The sequence below is a fragment of the Taudactylus pleione genome, unplaced genomic scaffold (assembly GCF_031769625.1).
Source record: "Taudactylus pleione unplaced genomic scaffold, aTauple2 ptg000258l, whole genome shotgun sequence".
NCBI classification, from domain to species: domain Eukaryota; kingdom Metazoa; phylum Chordata; class Amphibia; order Anura; family Myobatrachidae; genus Taudactylus; species Taudactylus pleione.
This window is the reverse complement of record NW_028284660.1, coordinates 4,488,998-4,515,122: the sequence shown is the minus strand read 5'-3', so window position 1 is coordinate 4,515,122 and position 26,125 is coordinate 4,488,998. Positions and strand designations below refer to the sequence as shown.

Below are 26,125 nucleotides of genomic sequence, written 5' to 3'. Positions count from 1 at the left end.
CTCTCATAAAAGGGGATCGCCTGCAGGGAATTAGAGACCCAATTATGATATATAGATGGTTAGCACCGGAGACAGTGATTTTAGTGCAAACAAAAATCGGATCACGTTGAAGTCTGGATGTGACTGACGTACTTCTGGTATCGGGTGGAAGGGGAGTACGAGAATTTCACTCCCCCATAGTTCTTAACCTCCGGGGGTGACGCCTTTCATCTTTCATATAATGAAGTACTTACGATATTGGGTGAAGTCTAAATTCTTTGGTTAACCTGTTGTCATGGCTACTTTCTTTGAGACCTCATATTAAAGGGAGATCTCCTAAAATATATGATACACAAATAAGAAATTACACTGCAGATTGTTGTATACCAAACATAATAGATACATATAGATATCTAATAAATATTGAATAAACATGATGAGTACATATTAATATTGAAAAATAAATATGCAAAAAGTTATAAAAAATACAAAAAAAATTAGATTAAAAAAATCTTCATAAAATACTTTAAAAATAGTCATATTGGTTCAATAAAGAGATATAAGATCATTCATCATTCTCTAAAGTGCATTGGTTTATAGCAGTGGTTCTCAAACTCGGTCCTCAGGACCCCACACAGTTCACATTTTTCCAGGTCACCCAGCAGGTGCACATGTGTATTCATTACTCACTGACACATTTTAAAAGATCCACAGATGGAGCAAATTATTTCACTTGCGATTCTGTGAGGAGACCTGGAAAACATGCTCTGTTTGGGGTCCTGAGGACCGAGTTTGAGAACCTGTGGTTTATAGTATAACTTTCAAGGGAGTTTAAAGGACTTATCCTATATTTATCCATCTGGATATGATTTTACAAATCAGATCTAAAAAAAAATATATAAAAAGTATAAAACAATATAAAAGGAGGAGGAGCAAGAAGAGGGGGATTACATTACAATCCAGACAAAACCCTGGGTCCCTTTTTGGAAGGGGTCATTATTACTATCCTCATTGGAGCCAATATCATCTTCATTTGCAGTGCTTGGTAAGTGACGTCACAGTTATGAGGTGCCAGTGTCTGGTCATCTTCCGTATTCTCTGCTGTACCCATTTCTGTTATATGTCTCATTCAGGTTCAAAATCTCTATTTTTAAATGGTGATAACTGTACAAAGATGGTGGAGAAGATGGAGCAGCTCTGTGTAGCCTTAAACAAGAAATCTAAAGGTAGGTACATCATCATCTGAAAGATAACACCTGAAATTAAGGCAATCAATCCACCTGATATGGTAGATGTATGGGCACCTTCTAAAATGTGATAAAATGGAGCCAATATCATCTTCATTTGCAGTGCTTGGTAAGTGACGTCACAGTTATGAGGTGCCAGTGTCTGGTCATCTTCCATATTATCTATTGTACCCAGTTCTGTTATATGTCTCATTCAGGTTCAAAATCTCAGTCTTTAAATGGTGATAACTGTACAAGGCTGGTGGAGAAGATGGAGCAGCTCTGTATAGCCTCAAACAAGACATCTCAAGGTAGGTACATCATCATCTGAGAGATAATGCCTAAAATTAAGGCAATCAATCCAGATGATATGCTAGATACATGGGCACTTTCTAAAATATGATAAAATGGATTTTCAGATCAATAAAAACTTTGCATTTTCAAGTTCTGTAAAGAAACAATATGTAATTTCATTTATCAATGAATAAATTCAATTTAAACATTTTCTCTAGGTTAATTTTTAACCAGATTAGAGTAGTGTAGTGTGAAATACTGTATGTAATATACTAGTCGTCAGGTTATCAAAGTTGCTGATCAAGGAGTTTTAAAAAAATTGACGGTAACCCTATTCAATCCTCATTTACAACCATAAAATCTACCTCTTCTCACCTGCCTACCTAAAATCTAATGCAATCCGAAACATGCAAGACCTAACATTTCTGGGACAATTATGTTTTGCCTCATTCTGAGACCCGAACTTAATGAGAAGACCCGAGACAAGACTTGCTTCCACTCGGAAACCCCAAGTTCACAAATGTTCGGATTTACGTAAAACAGAACTGCTCATCTCTAGTTAAAACTGCAACTTTTCAGAGCCATAGCCTGGAGTCTTTGGGATGGCTGCTTTCTTGGACCATGGGGCAAGCTGCTCTACCTCATATCCTGCTACCAATGGCTGGGATCCTGTTTCTAGCAGCGCCATCATTTTGGTTACAGCACATTATGCATCTGCATGTAGTCAAACCTGCTGTTTACATGTCACAGTTTCAGGATTACAGGATTGTATTCTCCTAGTAATTGTCTATTCTACAAAGTGCTTTGGGGTGGCCCATGTTTGTTTTATTTTTTGTAAGTATCTTGGAGATGTAGCCCCTGCTTGTGTTATGGAATCTTTAGCATGCCTGCACTACACTACAAAAGAACATGACAACATTCGTTGGTTCTTTATATCCCTGACTGTTTCCTTTTATGGACACATTTACTATGCCTTAAATCAGGAAAAATATCAATGCTCCAAAAATCCCTCTCTCTGTTCTTATAAATCTGCTACTGTAGATCCCAGTGATACGCTGCTGACCATGGCCACATCCACATTTGTTTGCAATGCCTCTTCTGCAGAGCTGAATATTATTATTATTATTATTATTATTATTATTATGCAATGATATTGCATATACAGGTGGCCTAAATGCAAAAATGCCACCTTCAGGGGATCACCAAATTGGATGCTTTGAAAATTCTCTCTAAATGCAAAAATGTCTTCTGTGCCCATTAAATTATTCAGCACTGACCTTCCTATGGCTTAGAATGTACCCAGCAAATTCAAAAGTCTTGAAATTAAAAGTGCTAATTATCTAGACCCCTTTAGGGTACACATACAACAACTATACTGAGTAGTCTTTCTACATAAAGGACTTTAAGTACTTCAATCTCATGGCAGCACCCAACTCTTCATGGCAGAGGAAGACTCAGAATATGTGGCATTGGCCTTACATATATGTATTTAACATATATATTATTATATTTTATCTTTAATATTATATATGTATAAAATTATATATATATATATATATATATATATATACACACATACAGTGTATATACATTTACATACACACATATACAGTCAGGTGCATAAATATTGGGACATTGACAGAATTTTTATATTTTGGCCTCTATTCACCACCACAATGGCTTTGAAATGAAACAAACAAGATGTGCTTTAACTGCAGACTTTCAGATTTAATTTGAGGGTAATTCCATCCAAATCAGGTGAACGGTGTAGGAATTACAACGGTTTCTATATGTGCCTCCCATTTTTTAAGGGGCCAAAAGTAATGGGACAAACTAAACAATCCTAAATCTAAATTTCACTTTTTAATACTTTGTTGCAAACCCTTTGCAGGCAATTACAGCCTGAAGTCTGGAATGCATAGACATCACCAGACGCTGGGTTTCATCCCTGGTGATGCTCTGCCAGGCCTCTACTGCAAATGTCTTCAGTTCCTGCTTGTTGTTGGGGCATTTTCCATTCAGTTTTGTCCTCATCAAGTGAAATGCATGCTCAATCGGATTCAGGTCAGGGGATTGACTTGGCCATTGCATAACATTCCACTTTTTAGCCTTAAAAAACTCTTTGGTTGCTTTTGCAGTATGCTTCGGGTCATTGTCCATCTGCACTGTGAAGCGCCGTCCAATGAGTTCTGAAGCTTTTGACTGAATATGAGCATATAATATTGCCTGAAACACTTCAGAATTCATTCTGCTGCTTTTGTCAGCAGTCACATGATCAATAAATACAAGTGGACCAGTTCCCTTGGCAGCCATACATGCCCACACCATGACACTACCACCACCATGCTTCACTGATGAGGTGGTATGTTTTGGATCATGAGCAGTTCCTTTCCTTCTCCATACTCTTCTCTTCCCATCACTCTGGTACAAGTTGATCTTTGTCTCATCTGTCCATAGGATGTTGTTCCAGAACTGTAATGGCTTTTTTAGATGTTGTTTGTCAAACTCTAATCTGGTCTTCCTATTTTTGTGGCTCACCAATGGTTTACATCTTGTGGTGAACCCTCTATATTCACTCTTGTGAAGTCTTCTCTTGATTGTTGACTTTGACACATATACACCTACCTCCTGGAGAGTGTTCTTGATTTGGCCAACTGTTGTGAAGGGGTTTTTCTTCACCAGGGAAATAATTCTTCTGTCATCCACCACAGTTGTTTTCCATTGTCTTCCGGGTCTTTTGGTGTTGCTGAGCTCTCTGGTGCGTTCTTTCTTTTTAAGAATGTTCCAAACAGTTGATTTGGTCACACTTAATGTTTTTGCTATCTCTCTGATGGGTTTGTTTTGATTTTTCAGCCTAATGATGGCTTGCTTCACTGATAGTGACAGCTCTTTGGATCTCAGCAACTGATTCCAAATGCAAATGTCACACCTAGAATCAACTCCAGACCTTTTACCTGCTTAATTGATAATGAAATAATGAGGGAATAGCCCACACCTGTCCATGAAATAGCTTTTGAGTTGATAGTCCCATTACTTTTGGCCCCTTAAAAAGTGGGAGGCACATATAGAAACCATTGTAATTCCTACACCGTTCACCTGATTTGGATGTAATTACCCTCAAATTAAATCTGAAAGTCTGCAGTTATAGCACATCTTGTTTGTTTCATTTCAAAGCCATTGTTGTGGTGAATAGAGGCCAAAATATGAAAATTCTGTCAATGTCCCAATATTTATGCACCTGACTGTATGCAAACACCAACTCCAATAATAGTTGTATTTTATAAATAATGTAACTATTTGGATAATGGTAAATTCCCCTTCTCAGAAGGGCATTAGCTAATATCACCCTTCCCGGGGTCATCGACACCACCCTACTGTATGGGTCTCCATTAAGATATGATATGAAGGAATAGGCCGTAATCATTGTCGAGGTACTTATGTGCCAGATTTTGCCATAGTACCAGGACCGCTTGTCACAAACTCCGCCCACTCACTGTGAGCATGTAACAATGCTGCCACCACCAAACTCTACTATCAGCATTTGGAACTGCTTCTTAGGTACACTCAGGCTCCTACCTCCGGTGCCTGGAACCGCTTCTGCTGCATATGCATGCGACTAGCTGCGGCCACACCTCCTGATAGGTGTCGGCTGTTTCCTCCTGATCTCTCGCAATGGACCAGGCTCTGCACAGTAGCTGGCAGAGGTCTTGGGCTTTGGAGACACTTGGCTCATCCTAGAACAGTAGGAGAACGGAATAGCGTTTGGCGCAATTCTGTTGGTTGCAGGATTCAGATGCAATTGTAGTAAGACAAGATATTTATTGCTCAAAAACTTAAAAAAGACTCATCCTTCAGACTGAAGGGGAATATCAGCATACAAAAGATGTTACAGCAGTTCTTCTCCACAAAGGATATACAAAGATGGACACATACACAGGCTCACAGGCCCTGTATATATAGTCAGAAAACATAATACAGCATGGTGAAATCCTCCCACCATCAGTCTTGTAAACCAATCAGACCATCTATCCCAAATGTAATTACAACTCAGATCCCACAGGAACTGGTAATTTACTTTCATCCTTTGATACATTTATCACACAGTGACAAAATATCTATGTAGAATAACCAGCAATAGTACTCGCTTTCGCTGCAATATTCAGGAAATCATGAAAAACAAACACTTTTTTCCCCAGAAGTGCAGACACACAAAGGAAGATTTGGCCATTTGACTCTCTTCACACCTTCACACAGAAAGCTTCTATCCAGCTCTCACCTGGAGTTCACTGACCACAACAGGTCTTTCCATACATCAGACTTCCTGCTAGCAAATGACAATCATCATCTAATTTCCTGCAGTCACAGAAGCTGGTCATGTCTTATACAGGCATATCCAAAAAGTGCATTAAACACATATTAAAGGGGGGAGGTTAGGGTTAGGCACCCCTAAGGGAGGGTTAGGGGGTAGAATAGGTTAGAGAATACTTACCTGGGGACGATGATGATTTTCAGTGATGCCGGGATGCCGCTGTCGGGATTTGAACCGTCGGCAATGCGGCCAGTGGTAAATCATACTGAATCCATTCAAACATGTCATAGACTATTAAATATACTGTGCTTTATACACCAATGCATTGCTATCAGATGCAATGCTCTACCGCAATATATGTATATTAATACAGTTTATTATAAACCATGTAAAGTATTTGTGCTTTTAAACTGTGTCCACACTGGGACTTTAACTCTTTCAGTGCTGGTGATACTGGGCTCTGCTCTTCCAGTTCTCCAGCACTCTGCAGTACAAGTCCACAGCGAATATTTTACCCACATGTGGCCAGTCTCTGGCCACAAATACTCCACCTCCATTTACTTGTGCTGACCACAGACCTCTGATCTACAGTAGTTCTTGATTAATGAAAACATTCTATAGTATCGTATTTATATTAACCTCCAATGATGTCTGCCATAGCAGTACCTAAATGTGCTACTGTATATTCCTTTTTAAACTGCCATGTGTCTGTGCTACTTCTCTGTCACTTACAGATGTGCCCAGCTAGTTTGTTGTTCATGGCGTGGCGTTCAGCCCTCTGATTCGTGACATGGAACATTACATGATGGCTGGACTTGTGGTGTGATACGCTACGGCATGTAATACAGCGCTTAACAACTGGGTGGCGATTGCTCCACTGTTGTAATTTGTACTGAATGCCATACTGTTAAAATGATTAAAAACAGCAGCGGGTGGGTGGAGTGCATAAGGATGAGTCCGCTCTGTGCGGTTCTCAACATACTGTAGCTGGAGTGTGGGCTAGTGGTTAGGTGATCGCATTGCAACAATGATGGTCCCGGGTTCGAGCCCTGGAAAAGAATATTTTTTTTTGCCACTGTCGGCTCTGGACACTATAGTGAAACTACTGTAGTAGTGTTGTACTGTAATACTGTAGTGTTGTTGTTTAAAAGGCTGCTTAAAAGTAAGTCATTACAAACTGATTGTGAGTGCAAGCGTCAATGTCTGCGCTGTGGTGGCTGTCAGCTCTGAGAGGTTGCAATGGGATTTCTTGCGCATGCCCAGTGGAGGGGTTACAATGGGATCTATGGTGCCAAGCCATACGCCATGTAGCGCTATGCCATGGCGTATGGAAGATCATCACTGCGCATACCCAGTTGTCTGTATTACAACAGTACTGAACTGTATGCTGTTGAATTTGCACCCTTGCGCCACTCTGTGCTGTCCAAGACTTGTACACAATAGTCTTTTCATGACTTCAGACACTGCTACAGTAGTGGGATCTGTTTGAGAGGGAAGCCTCTGTATTACAAACTGACTGTGCGTTTAAAGTGCAAAATAGCGTCAGTTTCGATGCTGTCCTAACTTGGACACTATAGTGAATTCAAGAGTTCAGAAACTGATAGTGAGCTCTGTATGAGAGAGATGTCTGTGTTTTGCAAACTGACTGTGCATTTAAATCGCAAACTTGCGTCTCGCTATGCTGTCCCAGGCTTGGACACAATAGTGATTTCATGACTTCAGAAACTGGTAGTGAATGTGCTCTGTAAGAGGTCTCTCTATTACAAACTGCGCAAAATAGCATCTATTTTGATGCTGTCCTAGACTTGGACACTATAGTGATTTCATGAGTTCAGAAACTGATAGTGAACTCTGTATGAGAGAGAAGTCTCTGTATTGCAAACTGGTTGTGCGTTTAAATCGCAGACTTGCGTCAATGCCAGCACATCGCTGTGGTGGCTGTCAGCCATCTCAGAGGGGTTAGAAATGTGTAGGAGGGTTGCAATGAGATTTCTGGTGCATGCCCAGTGCGTCGGGAGTCATACACAGTGCATCAGGCCCCTTCCCCCAAATCTGTGGTGGCTGTCAGCCATCTCCGAGGGGTTAGAAATGGCATCTCTGGTGCATGCCCAGTAGGAGGGTTGCGATGGGATTTGTGGCGCATGCCTGTGCATTTAAATCGCAAACTTGTGTCAATGCCAGCACGGCGCTGTGGTGGCTTTCAGCCATCTCTGAGGGGTTAGAAATGTGTAGGAGGGTTGCGATGGGATTTCTGGCGCATGCTCAGTGGGTCGGGAGTCATACACAGTGCATCAGGCCCCTTCCCCCAAAGCAAGTAAGAGCCTCTCATTACCATAATAAAAGACACTTTGTTAATCCATTTACTGTAAGCAGTCAGCTCTGCCCTTGAGTTCTGAAAAAGGCTACGAATAGTGACCATTGCCAAGGACACCATCCCCCATCTGCTAGGACAACTACTGTAGTGTGCCGCTATGAATGTTACACAATTGTGCTTTCATGACTTCAAAAACTTTTCAATCCCGTGATGCCCACACTACTTTGTCACTATGGTTATGACTAGAATAGTCAGGGGATCTGTGATGTCACACCCACGTGACCCGCCATGAAAGGGGGAGAGGTGGAGAATTTGCATTGTGCGTCACTGTGGTTGTTAAAAATGGCTACTATGGTTATGACTAGGATACTCAGGGGGCCTGTGATGTCACACCCACGTGACCCGGCATGAAAAGGTGAGAGGCGGGGATTCTAACGGTGGACCAAAAGTATTCCCTTGTGGTCTCGCTATGCTCGCCACATCGGTCATGTGGTTTGCCATACTGTAGGATCTAGCATCAACCTTGCCACTACAGTGCACCACAGACGCCTGCCATAACGAGTGAATTAGCGCGTGTCATGCGTCGTGCATCATTGGCTATTGAAAATGGCTACAATAAGGGCAAGGAGGTTCTCTCCTGGCGAGCTCTTTCTCCTGGTGAAGTGGCGGGACCAAAGGTCGCTTCCGACATCCAGCATCGTCCATACATGCTGGTCAACCTGACGATCTCGTCAGGTTCAGCATGTGCGGGGATGAGGGATGTGCCTGGACTGAACGAGTGAACATTCAGTCTAGGCACATCACTAGATATACAAACGAGAGCACGACAGCAATGTCGTAATCTTGCTCTCGTTTGTATATCTATAAGTGGATACCCGCCTTTACTGTACCTGTGTTTATGTTTATGTGTTTATTTATATTTATTGTTTAGTATTAAGAGTTTGGGGGTTAGGGCCTACTGACTGATACCACACTTGAAAGAGAGGAGTCTTCTCTTTTAAATTAGGTGGATCCTTAGCAGCTATTGTCTAGTGATCACTGGTGATCACCTGACAATATCGTCCAGCGCTAAGGAAAATTTAAATTTTCCATAGATGGGGGAAAGGCACACTGTACACTCACTTTATCATACTGGCCCAAACATACATGGGGCAAACTTGTTTCAAAGAGAGGAGTCTCCTCTGTCAAATGATGGTGCGGCAATAGCCGTTATTAGACAGTCAAATAGTATATTATGGCTTTGAGAGCCGATGGTGTGGCAATATGCCAGTGATGCAGCAATTATGCCTATGGTGTGGCTTGTGTGCCTATGGTGCAGCAATAGCCGTTAGTAGACAGTCAAGTGGTATGTTATGGCTTTAAGAGCCGATGGTGTGGAAAATGTGCCGATGATGCGGAAAATGTGCTGATGGTGCATCTTGTGTGCAGATTGTGTGACAATTGCCATTAGTAGACAATCAAGTGGTATGTTATGCCTTTGGGAGCCGATGATGCGGCAAATGTACCAATGGTGTGGCATTAGCTGTTAGTAGGTAGTTTGAAGTAAATGCTGTGGCTTGGAAAGCCGATGGCAGCACAGAGGTGTAGGTGCGCCTCGGAAGCAATAGAAGTAGCTGGGAACCTGGTGACAGCATGGAAGCTGTTGATGCGGCAAATGTGTCAAAGGTGTTGCAAGACCCGATGATAGAGGAGTGAGTAGTCGGTGCTGCAGCTTGGAGAGCTGATGACAGCATGGCAGTGTAGATGCAGCTTGGAAGCCATAGAAGAAAACTTGGAGAACCGGAGGTAGCACGGAAGCCACTTTGGGAAGGTCCAAATCTGTACCACGAGGAGGCACAGAACGCTGACCATTCAGCCAAGCCGATGGGACTCACAGATATGCTATAGTCGGCGAGGCAGAAAAAGTCCAGTGAGAACAAATAGAAAGAAGCACCAATCACGCTGTACTGTGGATGACATGTCACTTCCTGAGGCGTGCCTATTGCCTAGTGACAGGAGAAACTGGAGTAACCCTGTCCTGACTGGGTACTCTGCTCGATGGAGATAAGTCATGATCGTGACTTGTAACACAAACTGGTGGTTTTCACCAAGAACCCCTGCAAGGGAGTTTGGGCTTAGCTGCCCCTGATGTGCAGGTCATGTTCCTCTGCTTGGGCTTCCCTCTACTGGCAGCTGATGACTGAATATCCAGAAAGGAACCGGACTTGACGATATTGGACTGGAACTGATGGTATAGAATATTGGACTGGAACCGATGGTATAGGATATAGAACTGTAACTGATGGTATATGATATCGGACTTCAACCGATGAACTGGAACTGATGGTATAGGGGCTCTGGGATGGAACCAGATAATGGTTTGATCTCTGTGCATATGTCGATTGCATGGGTTGTTGCTGACATTTGGTGAAAATTTCATTACAATAGCCCCATTACAAATATATTTACTGAGAAAAATGTTTATGTGTTCAATACTTATTTTACCTGCTGTGTATATGTATATGTGTGTGTCAGATGGCTTCTTTACTCTTCACAAATGTTACAGCACACTTGTATACATGAGATTACTACCTGACACAAGCTATGACCCACCAGCCGTAGCTATCATCCAGCTGCTAGTCAGTGATGGAAGCCCCATCCACCGGATCCCTCAATCCATTTATCCATCACACACTCCAGAGCAATCACACCCAAGTACTGTACCTGTGTGTAAAACATTTCCTGTAGGAGACTGCAGGAGCCTTAACCCTGTGTGCACCTTGTAATAATTGCAAAAAAAATTTTTTTTAATGGTGTGTAATAGAAGTTTGTGTTTCCTTAAAAGGCAACGTATATAACTGTGCTTAGTGTAGACTAGACATGTCCATGACAGCTGCACCCCCAAAATAAATAAAACATTTTAATGGTGTTTATAAAAAAACAGTTGAAGGCTTTTATTAAATCAATTAGTTAAATATATATATTTTTTTTCAAGAGTGTATGTTTCATAAAGGCAGCGTATATTAATGTGCTTAGTGGGTTTGTGCAGACTAGACGTATCCATGACAGCTTCACCTCAAAAATAAATAAGTGAAAACAAGGTATTTTTTTTTTTTTTGGTGACAACAAAAGTCTACAGTCTTTAATAAAACTGCATGGCAAAGGTAACAATCCCTCCTTTCCCTAACTCATTATTCATATTGTATCACTACATTTTGGCAGTCATGCTTGATCCTAGGATTGTCATATGTAATGCCTTTCTTTCCAACTGACACAGCTCTTATGTGATGCAAAGAGCTCTTGACAGGCAAGTTGTCAGCTCAAGTGGCACATGACATGATGACATCACTTGCATTGTTTCTTCTGCCAATGCTGCTGCCAGGAAAAAACTAACCTATACTAAGAGAAACACTAGAGTGTCATGCTTGTATTTGTTTGTAGAACCAGGGTCAGGTAGATGCATGTTTTAGAAGTGGGTGGTGTATATGCAAAACTGGCAGGCCTGAGGAGACCTCTTGACATGTAGTTAGATGCCTCCCTGACCGGGAAATGAACCCAGGTCTCAGTAGAGAGATGCCAGGTCATACCAACTACACCACCAGGGCCGTCCGTGTTGTTGATGGTATGATATATGTAGCAAAGAAGAGTGTAGCAGTAGATTAGCCAGGCTGAACTGGGTTGTTACATGATAATAATAAAGCACTCTTCTTACTTGGTTCTGTATCCAGGACACTTAAGTGGTAGATCTTGGCAAAAGAATTTACCAGGCTTGGACTAGGTTTTCTCTGTAGCCTGGAAGCACTCTATAGATGACAGGACCAGATACAGGCCAAACACCGGAATGGATGGTAGCTGTGGAATAATCTGGAACGGAACCAGGGAAGCAGGAACAAAAATATAGCTGAGCACACAGGTTGATGCTTTGCACAGGAGTAGCACAGATTCAGCACACTGGAACAAGCTGGGATTACCTGTGCATCTTGAGATGCTGATTATACAGGAGTAGAATAGCATAGGGAGTTAGTGCAGCAAACAACAACAGAACTGCACCAGCAGGATAACAATATGACTGTAAATGTAGCACAGTTGAGGTTCACTCAGTAGGGACTGAGCTAGACATTGTACTGGAAATGACTGAGAGCCAGCAATGGGAATATACAGTATAACCCGGGGTTAGCCAGGATTGGGTGAGCAGCGTCAGATGGTCCTGGCTGGTTCAGACTGTATAACGATTGACTGGATCGGTCACATGATCAGGACAGCAGTATTCGGGGCTGGCTGGATGTGAGCTGCGGCCTAGCAGGCTGGAAACAATGAAGCCTGCGTCTCACTGGGATGACAGTGGTTGCATGAACCAAGTTGATATAGAGATGGTCATGATTCAACTCAGCGCACCAGCATGAAACATTGTAACATCTGATCAGGCTTAAAAGAATTGCCCACAATTATTGTCACCTCTATGGTGACTCAATCTGATACAGTAAGCATCAATAAAATAGTGGAAGATTATTTTAATGATAATGTACTTTACAAATTAACATCTTACACAGTCCCTTTGAATATTGGGAGCATTCACTGCATATGCATGGCGGAATGCTCGTCAAGATGGTGAGTGGAAGCGACATATGTTGAACTGTTTAAAGAGAATTGTCTGCATATGGGAGATGCAAAGTTTTCTAAAAGCAAAAGTTGTTGGAGTATTGTCTATCTGCAAATTGTATGCACATGTGTGGAAAACAATTAGGGCAAATGTACCGTATATGAATTGCCAGCTATGAATTATATATTTGGCTTAATATAAATAGTGTTCCACAATGGCGCTGCCCAAGGTTATCAGATATCAGAGTAACCATAAAAAATTGTAAAAACTGTAAATATTTCTTGCACTTTTATACACAATGATGGAAATGATACTTGTACAAATATTGTGTCTAATTCTTCCCTTATTCGACCTCAAATAATAAAGGAACAAACATAGTGCAATATAGTCTATAATTGAAAATAGTGTTTATTTAACACACCACACTCACATAGGATTAAAAATATTCAGCATATTTCAGCATCCCAGTATAGTATTCTCGTAGAGTCAATGATCTTCCAGAGAAATAACAGAATAATTCTCCCTGCTGGACTGATTATGACCTCAATGGATACAGAAAAGCAAATATAGTGTAATATTGTCTATACTCAAATAGAATATTTATTTAACACATCGCACTCACATAGTAAAATTTCAATTAGCATGTATCACCATCAAGTTGGTAAAATCTCCCAGGATCATCCGCCCTCCAAAGTGCAACAGACCACCTTTCTTGTATGTAAATGGCACAGCAACAACCTTCCAGTCCCGGACACTGCAGGTCCTAACATGTTTAAGAATTATGTCCTTCGTTAGAAGCATAAGGACACTATCTCCCAGGGCTCCTATAAATACCCCCACTAATCATTGATCATACTGCACAACTGTGACAATGCACTCCTGTCCGTCTTCCGGAAGTACTTCACAAGATGTGACTTTGTGCATTCCATTGACAGCTGCCACTGCCATTACTTCCTGATGCGGAATACAATTCGGATGTGTGTCACCAGAAATGACATCAGCATTCCAATAGTGTTCCACACTCCTTCCTGGAACGCAGAACTGAACACACTTGCATTCCATACATATCGGGGTAATATTTGGAAGTCCAAAGGATGATATTCTTTGGTTCTCAATAACTTAGTTGATCCAACTAAAAATTTAGCCCATAAAAAACATATATAAAACCACAATTATACATATAACTAAATAAAATACAATAAAAGCATAAAAAACACATAAAAGGCAGAATGAGAGGTTGAAATAGAGGAGAGGCTCCTACAATATAAAAATTCAATATACTATAAAAACCATTTTAATTCAAAATCTGCATTTAATCCATGAGGAACAAGGGTCTTTAATCGATATATCCATTCCATTTAAAATTTGTCAAGTCTTGTTTCTATATCTCTACATCGCTAAGTTGAATTTATTTGCTGGATACCCCAAAAAGCCCTTATACAACATGGATCAGAATTTTGCATATTTTTGAAATGTGTAAATAATGTGTGCATTTCAAAGCCTTTATTAATATTTTACAGATGTTCTGCCAATCTGATTTTTAGACATCTACTTGTCTTGCCAATGTATACCAATCCACATTGGCATTCCAAGGCATATATAATATTTTCAAATTACACGTAATAAAATATTTTATTGGATACCTATTATTCTGTACTGTGAATGCTTTAATTATGCTCTTTCCCTTTATTGTTCTACATATTGCACATATCCCACTCCAATGGAACCCTTGGCTATGTATACTACTCCTCTTAGGAGCTTCTATTGCACTGCGAACAAGTTTATCCTTTAATGAAGGCACTCTCTGATAAATGAACAAGGTTTTCAATCTTTAATTTATAGACATAGATCTTAAAAGACAATTTCTTCATTACTAGTAGAATAGGACAAATTAATATTAAAATTATTACTGTTTAAGAATTCATAGAAATATATTAATTCTTCCATAGTATTTTCCCACACAAAGAAAACATCATCAATAAAATGATGCCAAAGCACCAGGCCCATCCCAGCTCCATACCTATGATCTTCCCAGTAGGATATGAAGATGTTGGCATAACTAAATGCAAACCTGGTGCTCATTTCCATACCAATCCACTGTATATAATAGGAACCAATAAAATAAAAATAATTGTTGGTTAAAATGACTTTAATACTATCTAAAATGAATTATTTTAAATCCATAGAATAATCAGAAGCTTCTAAATGATATGAGACGGCTTCAATCCCATTTCCCTTTATTTTCTTCTATAATAGTATATAATGTCAAAACATCTGCACTTACAAGAATATATTAATCACTCCAATTGATATTTTCCAATTTGTTTAACAGATCACCTGTATCTTTTAAATAAGATTTAGTTCACTAATGGATGTAGACAATAATCCACAACTGCAGATAGATTGGACGTGATACTATTAGTGCTCGATACAATTGGTGTGCCAGCAGGGGGTCCTTATGGATCTTGGATAAAACATTAATTGTAGGGGTTGATGGATGTTTTAAATTAATATACTCATATTCTGCTTTGGTAATTATTCCTTTTTCCAAAGCCTTATCGGTTATATTGATTAAAGCTGTTGTTATTCTTATTGTAGCGTCCATTTTTAATTTACTACTGTATATGTTTTTCCATCATTGAGTTGTTTATCAATCTGTGCCTTTTAATCCCTATTATCCATAAGGACCACCCCTCCATCCTTATCTGCAGGTTTTATTATTAGGTCTTTATTCTCTTTGAGCAATTTTAATGCTAACCATTCTTTCCGTGTTAGGTTATATTTCTTGCATCTCTTTTTAAGTGCTTGTTTGACTTCTAAGACCATTTTACCAAAACAATCTATGAAACTCCCCTTCTGCTTTGTGGGATAAAATAGGGATTTAGGTTTGAATTGGGATCCAGAGGGACCTCTAGTATCCCCTTGTTTTACTCCATCCCTATTAATTAAAACCTTCTAACTGTGCGCTTACGTACATATTTCCCGAACCTCAACATAGAAGTTGAATTCATCGACCTGACCAGTAGGGGCAAACTTAAAACCTCTTTTGAGTACTTTTTCCTCATCTAAAGTGAGTTTCCTCTTACTCAAATCAAAAAAATGAGTTGTTTCCATCTCTTTAATTTGTAAGTTTTTCTTTTTAATAGAATTTGATTTCTTCTACTTATTTTGACCACCCTGTTTGCTTTTCTTTGTTTTATTTTTCTTTTCCATTTTTTCATTACTCATTTTTATCTTTAGGGCCCATTCTAAAAAAGTTGATCTTTCCTCACTTTCTCTCTATAACACTTGGAAATGGTTATGATCATATGGAATATTATAATTTCTAAAATCATACTGTTTCTCTCTGTTCCACCATTTCCTCAGTTGATTATAAGTCTTATTAAATCTATTCCATCTTCAATTGTAATAGTTTTTATTGTATACAGTTATTTTATATTGAACTTTCTACCAAGTGGATTACTGCAGTTAAATGAAACACTCTCTGCACTTGCATGGATGAATGCTTGTCAAGGTGGTGAGTGGAAGCAAAGTATGTTGAACTGTTTAAAGAGAATTGTCTGCATATGGGAGATGCAGAGTTTGCAAAAAGCAAAAGTTGTTGGGAATATTGTCTATCTCCAAATTGTATGTGTGGAAAACCAAATTGTCTGTGTATGTGTGGAAAACCATTAGGGCAAATGTATGTGAATTAAAAACTATGAAATACAGTACATACTGTCTGTGAAGATAAATGAGTACTTTCCTGCTTCAGTATTGGAAGGGTTAAAGGAAAATTTGTGGTTTACTCTGTTGCCTATGACCTCATTAAGTCAGGGTGTGGTACTGAAAAAACAGATTCCTTTTGAAAGGCTGTTAAAGAGACAGTGTTTGATACATGCTGGTAATTGTAGTGCCACATGAAGAAAAATGTTTTGCTGTATTGAAAATGCTTTTGAAGGCAAAGTGTGATATAATGAAACCAAAAGCAAGTTATTCCTGTGTGTTGTGTGTCAAGAATTATGGGAAATAAAAAGAGATATGTTAAAGGCAAAGGGCCTACTACAAAGGTTCGGTCTCAGGCTGGAGAGATGCAAATCCAGGACTGGAGTGAAGGTAAAAGTATGTTACAAGGAAGTGATTTAAAGTTGTTTGAAATACTCTGTGGTGATTCTTTTTAAAATACTGGGTCTCCAAGTAATGTTCCAGAGAAACATACAATTAAATTGCCAAAACAGAGTAAAACTGTCAGTGTGTGTAATAAGGTCTACCGGGAGAGGACTATATCAGCATAGAAAAATTTGACTCTCTGTGTGAAGTTTGACGGGAAACACTTTTACGCTATTGTGACCAGATAAGTGACTTAGAGGAAAAGTCAATTAAAAAGAGAAGCTTTTGCATGCGCAAATTGGAAAGAAGTTATAGAGTGAGTTGTCCTCTTTGAAAATAGCATTTGAGCAGGAGGTAATAAAAAGACTTAAAACTCTTAAAGAGACAGACCTCATATTAGTGGTTATGTCTGAATGTTTTGAGGAGGCTGAAGCATTAAAGTCTATGATAAAGTACTGTATGAGAATAATGTGTTGCTAGCAAAGAATGATGTATTATAGAAAGACATGGTTGAATTGCATCAAAAGTGTGTGGCACTTCAGCAGAAAGTAGAAGAATTAAAATAATGTTTCAAGGGACACCAGAGTGACACAGCTCACACACAAGGAAAAGTGGCGGATCTAGCTTTGTTGTTAGAATAAAAAGACTTTCTAGTGATCTTCACAAAATCAAGACTTACAGAGTGTGAGTTAGAAAGAAATTCTCTGCCTGAGAAGCTCCGTGAATGTTTGGAAGAAAGGGAGACATGTTTCCAGATGCTGCAGAAAGAGTGTGATGCAAGGACATGGAGGTTGTCCATCTTGAAACAAGCCTTGAGGAACAAGTACAGACACTCCAATCCAACTTGGCTGCAGCCAAATCAGTTTCAAAATACTGTATCTGATAGAAATATATTTGTTGCTGGAGGAAAGTCTGCATAAAACAGCAGACCAAAGTGAATCTTTGGAGGAAAAACTTAACCAGGCACATGGTGTGGGTTGGAAATTGCAAGTGCAAGTAAAAAAAAAACCTAGATAAATGTCTGCTAAGTACACAGAGCCAGTTGCAATGTGAATTAAATGTGGCAGAGTCTCAAATAGCTGTACAAAAGTTTAGACTTGCTAAATTTGAAGTTGTGGAGCGCAATCTTCTGCAGTCAGAGAACAAGTTGGAAGGCGCCATGGTGAAAATTTCCCAGCTGGAAGAGCAGCTGTCTGGGGCTCAGACAAAATCCACATGGTAGTGGGAAAAGCAGAAAATTGGGGGAAGCTGAATGGCCCTCTAAGATTGAATTCAGCACCCAAAATGGCATCTAATGTCTCCACAGAGCCTATGGTGATAGAAGTGTATAAACACAGGCGATGATTGCTACAGCTTGATCCTAAAAAGGATGGCATACAGAGTAATATGCTATCGGTTCAGAGTGTCTTGTGTGATGAGCGGACGATTAGTGAGATGCTTGAACAAAGCAAGATGTTCCAGTAGAGTGATGTTTGTCAGCAGCAATTTGACAATGAAGATGTCCTACTTACATGTCAGTGTCCAAGAAGGGACAGAAGTATCAAAGTTGGGAAATTTTCTGAAAAACTGTCTTGCAAAAGGGAGTGAAGTATCTTGTAGTGTCTTTCAGCTTACAGTGATAGCTGAGGGTGTGAAGTCCTCCCAAAGGGGAACAGGTCCAGATTGCAAAACTGTGTCTGAAGTTGATGATAAAGAAGTGACATATACAGATGATGATCGCAAATCCCATGAGCAAAGGTACAAGATGTACAGAAGTCTACAGAGATGCTGATTGCTTCCACATATGAGACTCAGTTGTTGCCGTGTGATCAGATTGATGTGAACTTAACCCAATTGCACCATTTTGCTTTGGAAAGCAGAACCTTAAAGAAAGTTAATACAGACAGTCTTGTGAAGAGTAATACTCATGTATATAAAACAATGCCTTCATGAAAGCAGGATGGAACTTGCAATGCTGCTAAATTTGTCTGTGGGGAAGTGGAGTGGTCTCACACTATAAAGCTTGAAGCAAGTAATCCAGCTAAACAGAATTTGAAAATAAAGACCTCTGTGGAGAGTGAACTTCAACCTGTGCTAGTTGAACATTTGTAAGATGTTCATCATATTTTCAGGTCCCAAAAAGTGGATGCACAAGAAAATGCAAGTGATATATGCCTTATTGAAGTGGCAGATAGCCATCAAAGCCGTGAGATAAAGTTTGTGAATCAATGGATCAAAGATTCAAGTATTTTTACGTGGACATGAGATTCGGGAATCTGAGGGTGGCAGTGCTAGTACATGCTCTGATGACATAGAGCTTGGAAACTGTGATGCTAGTGACTCTCAGGATGAGGGAGGCACTTTGAAAGAAAATAATTTACCAGTGAAGTATGCCAATAGCCAATATTGTGCTTCAAGGCTGAAGGTTAAAGATGTGACAAGCAGAAGTTTGCCAAAAGGTGTGCCTTTAAGAGGTTTAAGCAAGATAATCCTTTATCTGGTTAAAAATAAACAAAGGAAAAGCCATTCATTGTATGAACCAAAAGATTCTGAGAATATCTTGCTAGATTTTGAAGGAGTTGAAAAGTATGATGATAAAGTATGTCACTTTGGGAAGCAGTACCATTTAGTGAGAAAAAAAGTTAAGAGGAAAATAAACTCTGGAAACAGTAGCATGAGACCCCATGAGATCACAAGAGTCTCTATGACAGTGGATGAAATGGATGGCCCTCATGAGGAGAGTGAAGAGGGACTTCATCATGAAAATGCCTTGTCCCATGTCACTCAATCCAGGGATTTTGGAGCTGGGGAGGAGATGTGTGACAGGATCACCAGAGAGGGCGCTAATGAACAGCAGATTCTGTGTGGGGCAGTAGAGATCTGCCAACACAGGGAAGCGAAGCCAGGTGTTAGCTCACCTGATTGCTGCCTTGTGGAGAGAGTCTAGGTGTGGGCTGATGAGTAGGCAGACCATACAGGCTGCCACTGGAGACAGTCTAAGTGGGATTGTGGCAGCCAGATGGCCCAGTGAAGCCAAGCCAAGTCATTCAGGGCCAGGGAGGCAGGGGGCCTGAGTCCAGACCTGCAGGAGGCAGCAAGGACCACAAACATCTCAGACTGTGTGATGTAAAAGCAGCTAAGCTGCAGGCTAAAGAAGCTGGTGTCCATACTTGCAGGAGGGAAGGAGGAATACAAGAGAAACTTTGTGGGCAACCCAGTCCAGAGCTTGAGATACAGTAGACTCTGCAGGAAGCAGAGAGAGACTTTGGACTTTATTTGCAGACTGCAAACTGCCCAAGGTTAGTCAGGGGTGAAGAAGTGAGTCAGTGCCCTTAATGGGGGCTAGGCATTTGTAGATTTATTTTTACAGTATGCTGACAGTAAATCACTTATAATTTATTTATACCTGAAAATATGTGTGGACCCTGATTGAGCACCTTAGACACTACACCACTGACACCCATCTACCAGATAATTACCCCAATTCATCACAGGTGGCAGAACACATTTACAATATAAAGAAAGGCCTCAGTACTCACAGTGTTTCAAAACACTTCTCTGAAGTCCACAACAAAAACCCAACAGGACTCAAGTTAATGGCTATGCAAACAAATATCCCAAACTGGAGAGGAAGAGATTTTATCACATTCCTGAAAAGATGTGCGACTACGTGGATATACAACTTAAAGACCCTTAGACTATTTGGACTAAATATAGATAATGGCTTTTTATTAAAAAAAAAGTTACTACATTTTCACGTTTTTTTTAATATAACATTTCTTTTTAATATCTCACATACACTGTACAGGTTGCACCAAAAGAGAAAACTAAAAAGAAATTACAGCAATTTTTATTGTTTTAAAGGGATTTTATTAAAAAAACAACTTTTTTAATTAAGAATTTATTGGCACAAGCTGGCCGCCTTTTTTTTTTTTAGCTATATCCAATTACGTTTCAGGTTTCTTATATGAAACAATAAAGTTTGTTCAAACTCCTTTATTGTATAAAGGATTCACTTCCTGGTCATTCACTATTTTTGAAAAAGTACCTCATGGTACGAAACACGTTGGAGACCACTTGACTACTGGCTATACCATGTGAAAAGCACCAGCAACAACGACGTTTGTGGCCAGATGCATCCACACCTGCTCCGGAGCTTGGAACTGAAGATAAAGCACCACCAGCTGACAGTAAGATAGGGACTTGTAGGGAAAGTCACCACTCACCTGGTGCTTCCTGTCACCACTGGAGTGATTTGGCAAAACACACTTTACCCGGTACTAACCACACATATACAAAAGAGTTAATAAACAGTATATTGTAAAAAAAAATTCTACAGGTGAAACTTGTCATAATTTACTAGGGCTCATTTTTTTGCTTTGCAGTTCCATCCATCACCAACTTCTAATTCAAGCATATAGGCTCTATTTCCAGCATATTCTCCTCATATACAGAGTAGTATCATCAAATCATATAATTAATAAATATCGACTTGTTATTCTTTATAGTTATTAGTACTGTTAATAATCAATCAAATGAGAAAATCAATCAATCTTTCAATCAATGCTTTAACTAGCTTCAACAAATACTCCGCCCTCATTTACCTGTGCTGGCCTCGATCCTCTGCTCTAGTGATTAACAAAAATATTCTATAACATTGTATAGTTTGATAAACTGCCATCCTGTCTGCCACTGCAGTGCCTCTATGTTTCCTAGATGTGCTACATTCTTTTATACTGCCATGTGTTTGTGCTGCTAGTCTGCAGGGGTGTATCTAGGGGTCCGAATGACCCAGGCAAAGTAATGGACTGGCACCCTTCCCCCCCCATATTTTCAGAATAATTGCACACTGTTCTTATAGTTAAAAACTAAAAAAAATAAAAAATTAGATTCATTTAATAAAAATATCCACCTTCAGACACTAGTTTTTGCCTAGGCCGGGGAAGGGCACACTGACCGACATCAGTAATGTAGCTGCCCTGCCCCAGGGTGCCCCTGCCTGCTGAGATGCACTGTGCCTGAAAGCCACACCCCAGTTGTCACAAACAGCACATTTAGCTGCCAAACCTCTGTCTCACTGTTAGTGTGTGTCACTCACAGTTGTGATCCTGGTGGACAGCATCAGAGACTGTAACAGCTTTTGCCAGAATCACTGCGGTTTGAGGTGCGCAACTTTTGAGTAATACACACTGAGGGCTCGCGATCCCATACTGTGCTCTCCTTCTCCCATCCACATCCCATACTGTGCTTTTCTTCCTCCATTCTCATCACACACTGTGCTCCCCTTCCCCATCTCTATAATGTGCTCCCCTTTCCACTCCACATCCCACACTGTGCTCCCCTTCTCCATCAAGACCCCACACTGTGCTCCCCTTCCCCCTACACATCCCACACTGTGCTCTCCTTCCCCCTCCATATACACATACTGCGCTCCCCTTTTCCATCCAGCCCCCACTTTGTGCTCCCCTTCCGCCTACACATCTCACACTATGCTCCCCTTCTCCATCCAGCCCCCACTCTGTGCTCCACTTCCCCCTCCACATCCCACACTGTGCTCCTCTTCTCCATCCAGCATCCACACTAAGCTCACCTTCCCCTATCCCACTGTTTGTGCTCCCTTGTTTCCCCTCCCACAAAATATTCTGTGTTCCCCCTCCACATTGATCCCACATGTTGTGCTCCATAGGACAATATGCCCCCCAGCAGTAGTTACTTTAAGTAACTTACTGACAATGCTGGGAAGGTGCTCCCTGCCGGTGTCTGTCTTCTTATCTGAGTGCTGCTCACTGGTTCCTCTGACTGTCAGTGACAGGCCAGCACACTGCCAGACATTGCTTGGCAGTGGTAAAATGCTACAGTGCAGAGAGCCGGGTACACAGCAGAGGGTGGCTGCCTGCTGTGTTGAAGACGCTGCTGTGGCAAGTTGGTGGGCCTGGATAGGTAGGGGCTGGGCTGCCTGACTCCTTGGATCATTCAGCCAATGATCCGAGGAGTCAGGTGATCTTTCACACAGTCAGTGTTTGTGGTCTGGGGACCGGTGCTCTGTACTGCCTGCTACCACTACCAGTGCCTCCACCTGTCCCTCACTAAATAGGTCCCTAGCCACCAGCAAGCGTCAGCGGCTGCTCAGGCCAAGACCACACTCCAAAGTCATGATCGGAGGCCCTGATTTCTAGCCCCTGGCCATGGGTGGCATCACCGGGAGGCGCCCCTCCTCAGACGGCGCCCCTGGCGAGTGCCACCCTGGCCAAGGATTATATACACCCCTGCTGGTCTGACTTAGTTTAGCCAGTCAGTTCGCTGCAGCCTTTGGCCAATATAGGTAAAAATATTATTGTGAGCTGTGAGGTCCAGCTTGACAGGAAATTACTGGGAATTAATGTTATTGAGGTTAATAATACTGTAGGAGCAAAAACAGGTCCAAATTACATGATTTTAATTGTTTTGAATCAAAGGATTGTCAACATCTTGCAATTGGATCACTTAATTTTGGCAACCATCCTGGTCATACGCTATGTCTTTCTTTCCAAATGACACAGATCTTAAGAGATGCAAAGAGCTCCTTGTAAGCAAGTTGTCTGGTCAAGTGGCACATGACACAACAATGTTTCCATCTTCAGTTTCTCCTGTAACTGCTGCTGCAAGGAAACAAACTGAGCTTTCCCACTGATAATGAGGATGAGTGAACTAAGCTCACCAGAGTGACACTACATTTTGGCACATGGAAAGGTCTAAAAGAATTGCCCATAATTAGTGACACCTCTACCGTGACTCAATCTGATGATATGGTAACCATCCACAGAATGGTGGAGGATTATTTTAATGATAGTGTACAATTAAGCATGTCATACAGTTCTTTTGACTACTGGGAGGAAAAAAAAGGCAATCTGGAGAGCCTTGTACAAAGTTGCTTTGGTGTACATAAACTGCCCACCCTCTAGTATGTACTCGGAAAGAGTTTTCAGCACAGCCAAGAACTTTGTGAGCGATCAACGTAGGAGGATACTTCCTCAAAATGTGGAAAAGATGATGTTCATAAAAATTGTCTTCAAATTCCATGAGGAAGACCTTTCCTGACATTTACGTAAAAGTACATATACTTCTGTAATGGTGGAATCCAACGAGGATGAGTTAATATTGTGTGATGATGATGTTAACACTGATGAGTGTGAGGATGATAAAGATGTAATCTTGCCACTCTAGAAATCATTAACAATACTGTTAGCTGCCTTAAGCCCATTTGGTAGCTTGTTTTGTGGGTGCCAACCAATCCAACCACTTTATTCACAAAAGTGGCAGTCCATGTCGCTAAAGTGATTGGTTTGTTAAACTGTGCATGTCCTTTTTAATATACAACATAAGGATGAGTGGGAGGGCCCAAGGACAATCTTGCACCCTTTCCTTTCCATTATGTGCTGTTTGGGGCATTGGTGATTGATGTCCTATATTTTTTTAAACTGCTGTGCATTTGTGCAGCTGCTCTATTGCTTAGTTTAGCTAGCCAGCTTGCTGCAGCCTTTGGCCAATATTGGTGAAAACAATAGGTGTAAGGTGGTCAAAATTGACTGGAAATGATTGGAAATTAATGTTATTGAGGTTGATATTACTGTAGGAACAAAAACCGATCCAAATTACATGATTTTAATTGTTTTTATCAATTTAAAAAAAAAATCCAAAACCAAAATATTTGCCAAAACCAAATCATGACGAAGATTTAGAAACAAAACCAAAACATGGGGGTCAGTGCCCATTTTTCTCCACAAACCTGTGTTTTTCCCATAAAAATATTTTTGTCTTTTTCTTTGGCGACAGTTTGCTATAAGTGAATAGTAATCACTGATTCACCTTAATTTTGAATTATTTATACGGCACTCTAACGTTATATCTGTGGATTACTTAAGGTTACTAAACACATTAATGCTTTTCTACAAATGTTGGATAGCCATTCATCTTTTTTCCATATACTACTAATTTCTCTGGTACCCTAAATTGATGTAACTACTAACCTGAGTGACCAACTACTCACCTCATATATGAAATGAGTGGGTTTGGTTTCCTAGAAAACCCACCCACCCGAATTTACCAATTATGCTGAATCCAATCTGTGACTCTGGTTTTCCCACCAGGCTCGGATTCCAAAATGAGGCAAAATGTCATCTTCCCGGCATCAGATCTCACAGGTTTTGGATTCAATACATCCTTCCCATGTTCATTTGGGCGCCAGTTTAGAGCGGATGCCAGATGGAGAGCACAGTACTTCCAGGGCAGCATTACATTCTTGTTTTGCAGTGCATGCACTTATCCCATGGCTCCTCCATAAAGGCAGCATTATATATTTTTTTCATGGTGTACACACAAAGCCCACAGAGCTCTGCCTAATATACAGGGCTACATTATATGCTGATTTTATTAGTGCACACAGCCCCCAGGATCCAAGTTGAAACAGTCACAAGAGCAGCCGCCCATAAACATGGTCCTCTTAGTCAATATAGTACACTCAAAGAATAAATGTATTAAAAAACAAGGGGTATACATAACACTGTACAACAAATTAATACTTTTCATTTGTTTCCTTTCTAAAAATAGTCATACATTACTAAGTTGAAGTTAAGAAAAACTAAAATGATGTCAGAATGTTTTTACTAACTGTATTTTTGAGTTATACTACTTGCACTATACTGTATGTACATTAGTAATTTAGTCATAGTGAAAAGCTATTTTAAAATCTGATATTTTCTTGATAGAAATAAATAAGTTGTTTTAATTCAATCAATCACAAATAAGAATACAAAACGAAACAAACATACAGCATACAAAACAAACATACAGTATATGAAACAAACATACAGCATATGAAACAAACATACAGCATAGGAAACAAACATACAGCATATGAAACAAACATACAGTATATGAAACAAACATAAAGCATAGGAAACAAACATACATCATAGGAAACAAACAAACAGCATAGGAAACAAACATACAGCATAGGAAAGTACTATGTAATATAGTGGCCTATTCATGGGGGTGCTTTCTCTTTGCTTGTCGCTTGTACTCCTCTTCTGGGGCCTCTCTTGTCACTGCCCAACAGTAGTGATTCACCTACCCTGATATCTTTGTTCCATTGCTGAAATGTCTTGGTGGAATCGCTCCCTATGCTTGTCACTCAGTGCACCACAGGTATCTTGTGTGGATAATCCCGTGAATCACATATATTTGAATAGGGGAGGGGACAAATAACTGATTAATTTAATTGGGTCATTAGGCCCCGTCCCCTCTGCGCGGAATGCAGATTGCTGGTAAGATTCTCTCCATTCTGCCCACGTCACTAGGAATACCCCTACATCGTCATA

At 40.4% G+C, this 26,125-nt stretch overlaps 1 protein-coding gene across 1 annotated transcript in view; it reads left to right on the top strand.

Annotated features, from left to right (window-relative positions):
* LOC148514822 (uncharacterized) overlaps positions 1-26,125 on the top strand; it is a 60,047-nt gene that overhangs the window by 25,277 nt on the left and 8,645 nt on the right. The window contains exons 5-6 of the mRNA XM_088480954.1: positions 1,113-1,205; positions 1,424-1,516. Coding sequence (XP_088337080.1) covers positions 1,113-1,205; positions 1,424-1,516 — 186 coding nt within the window. The remainder of the gene's footprint in view (positions 1-1,112; positions 1,206-1,423; positions 1,517-26,125) is intronic.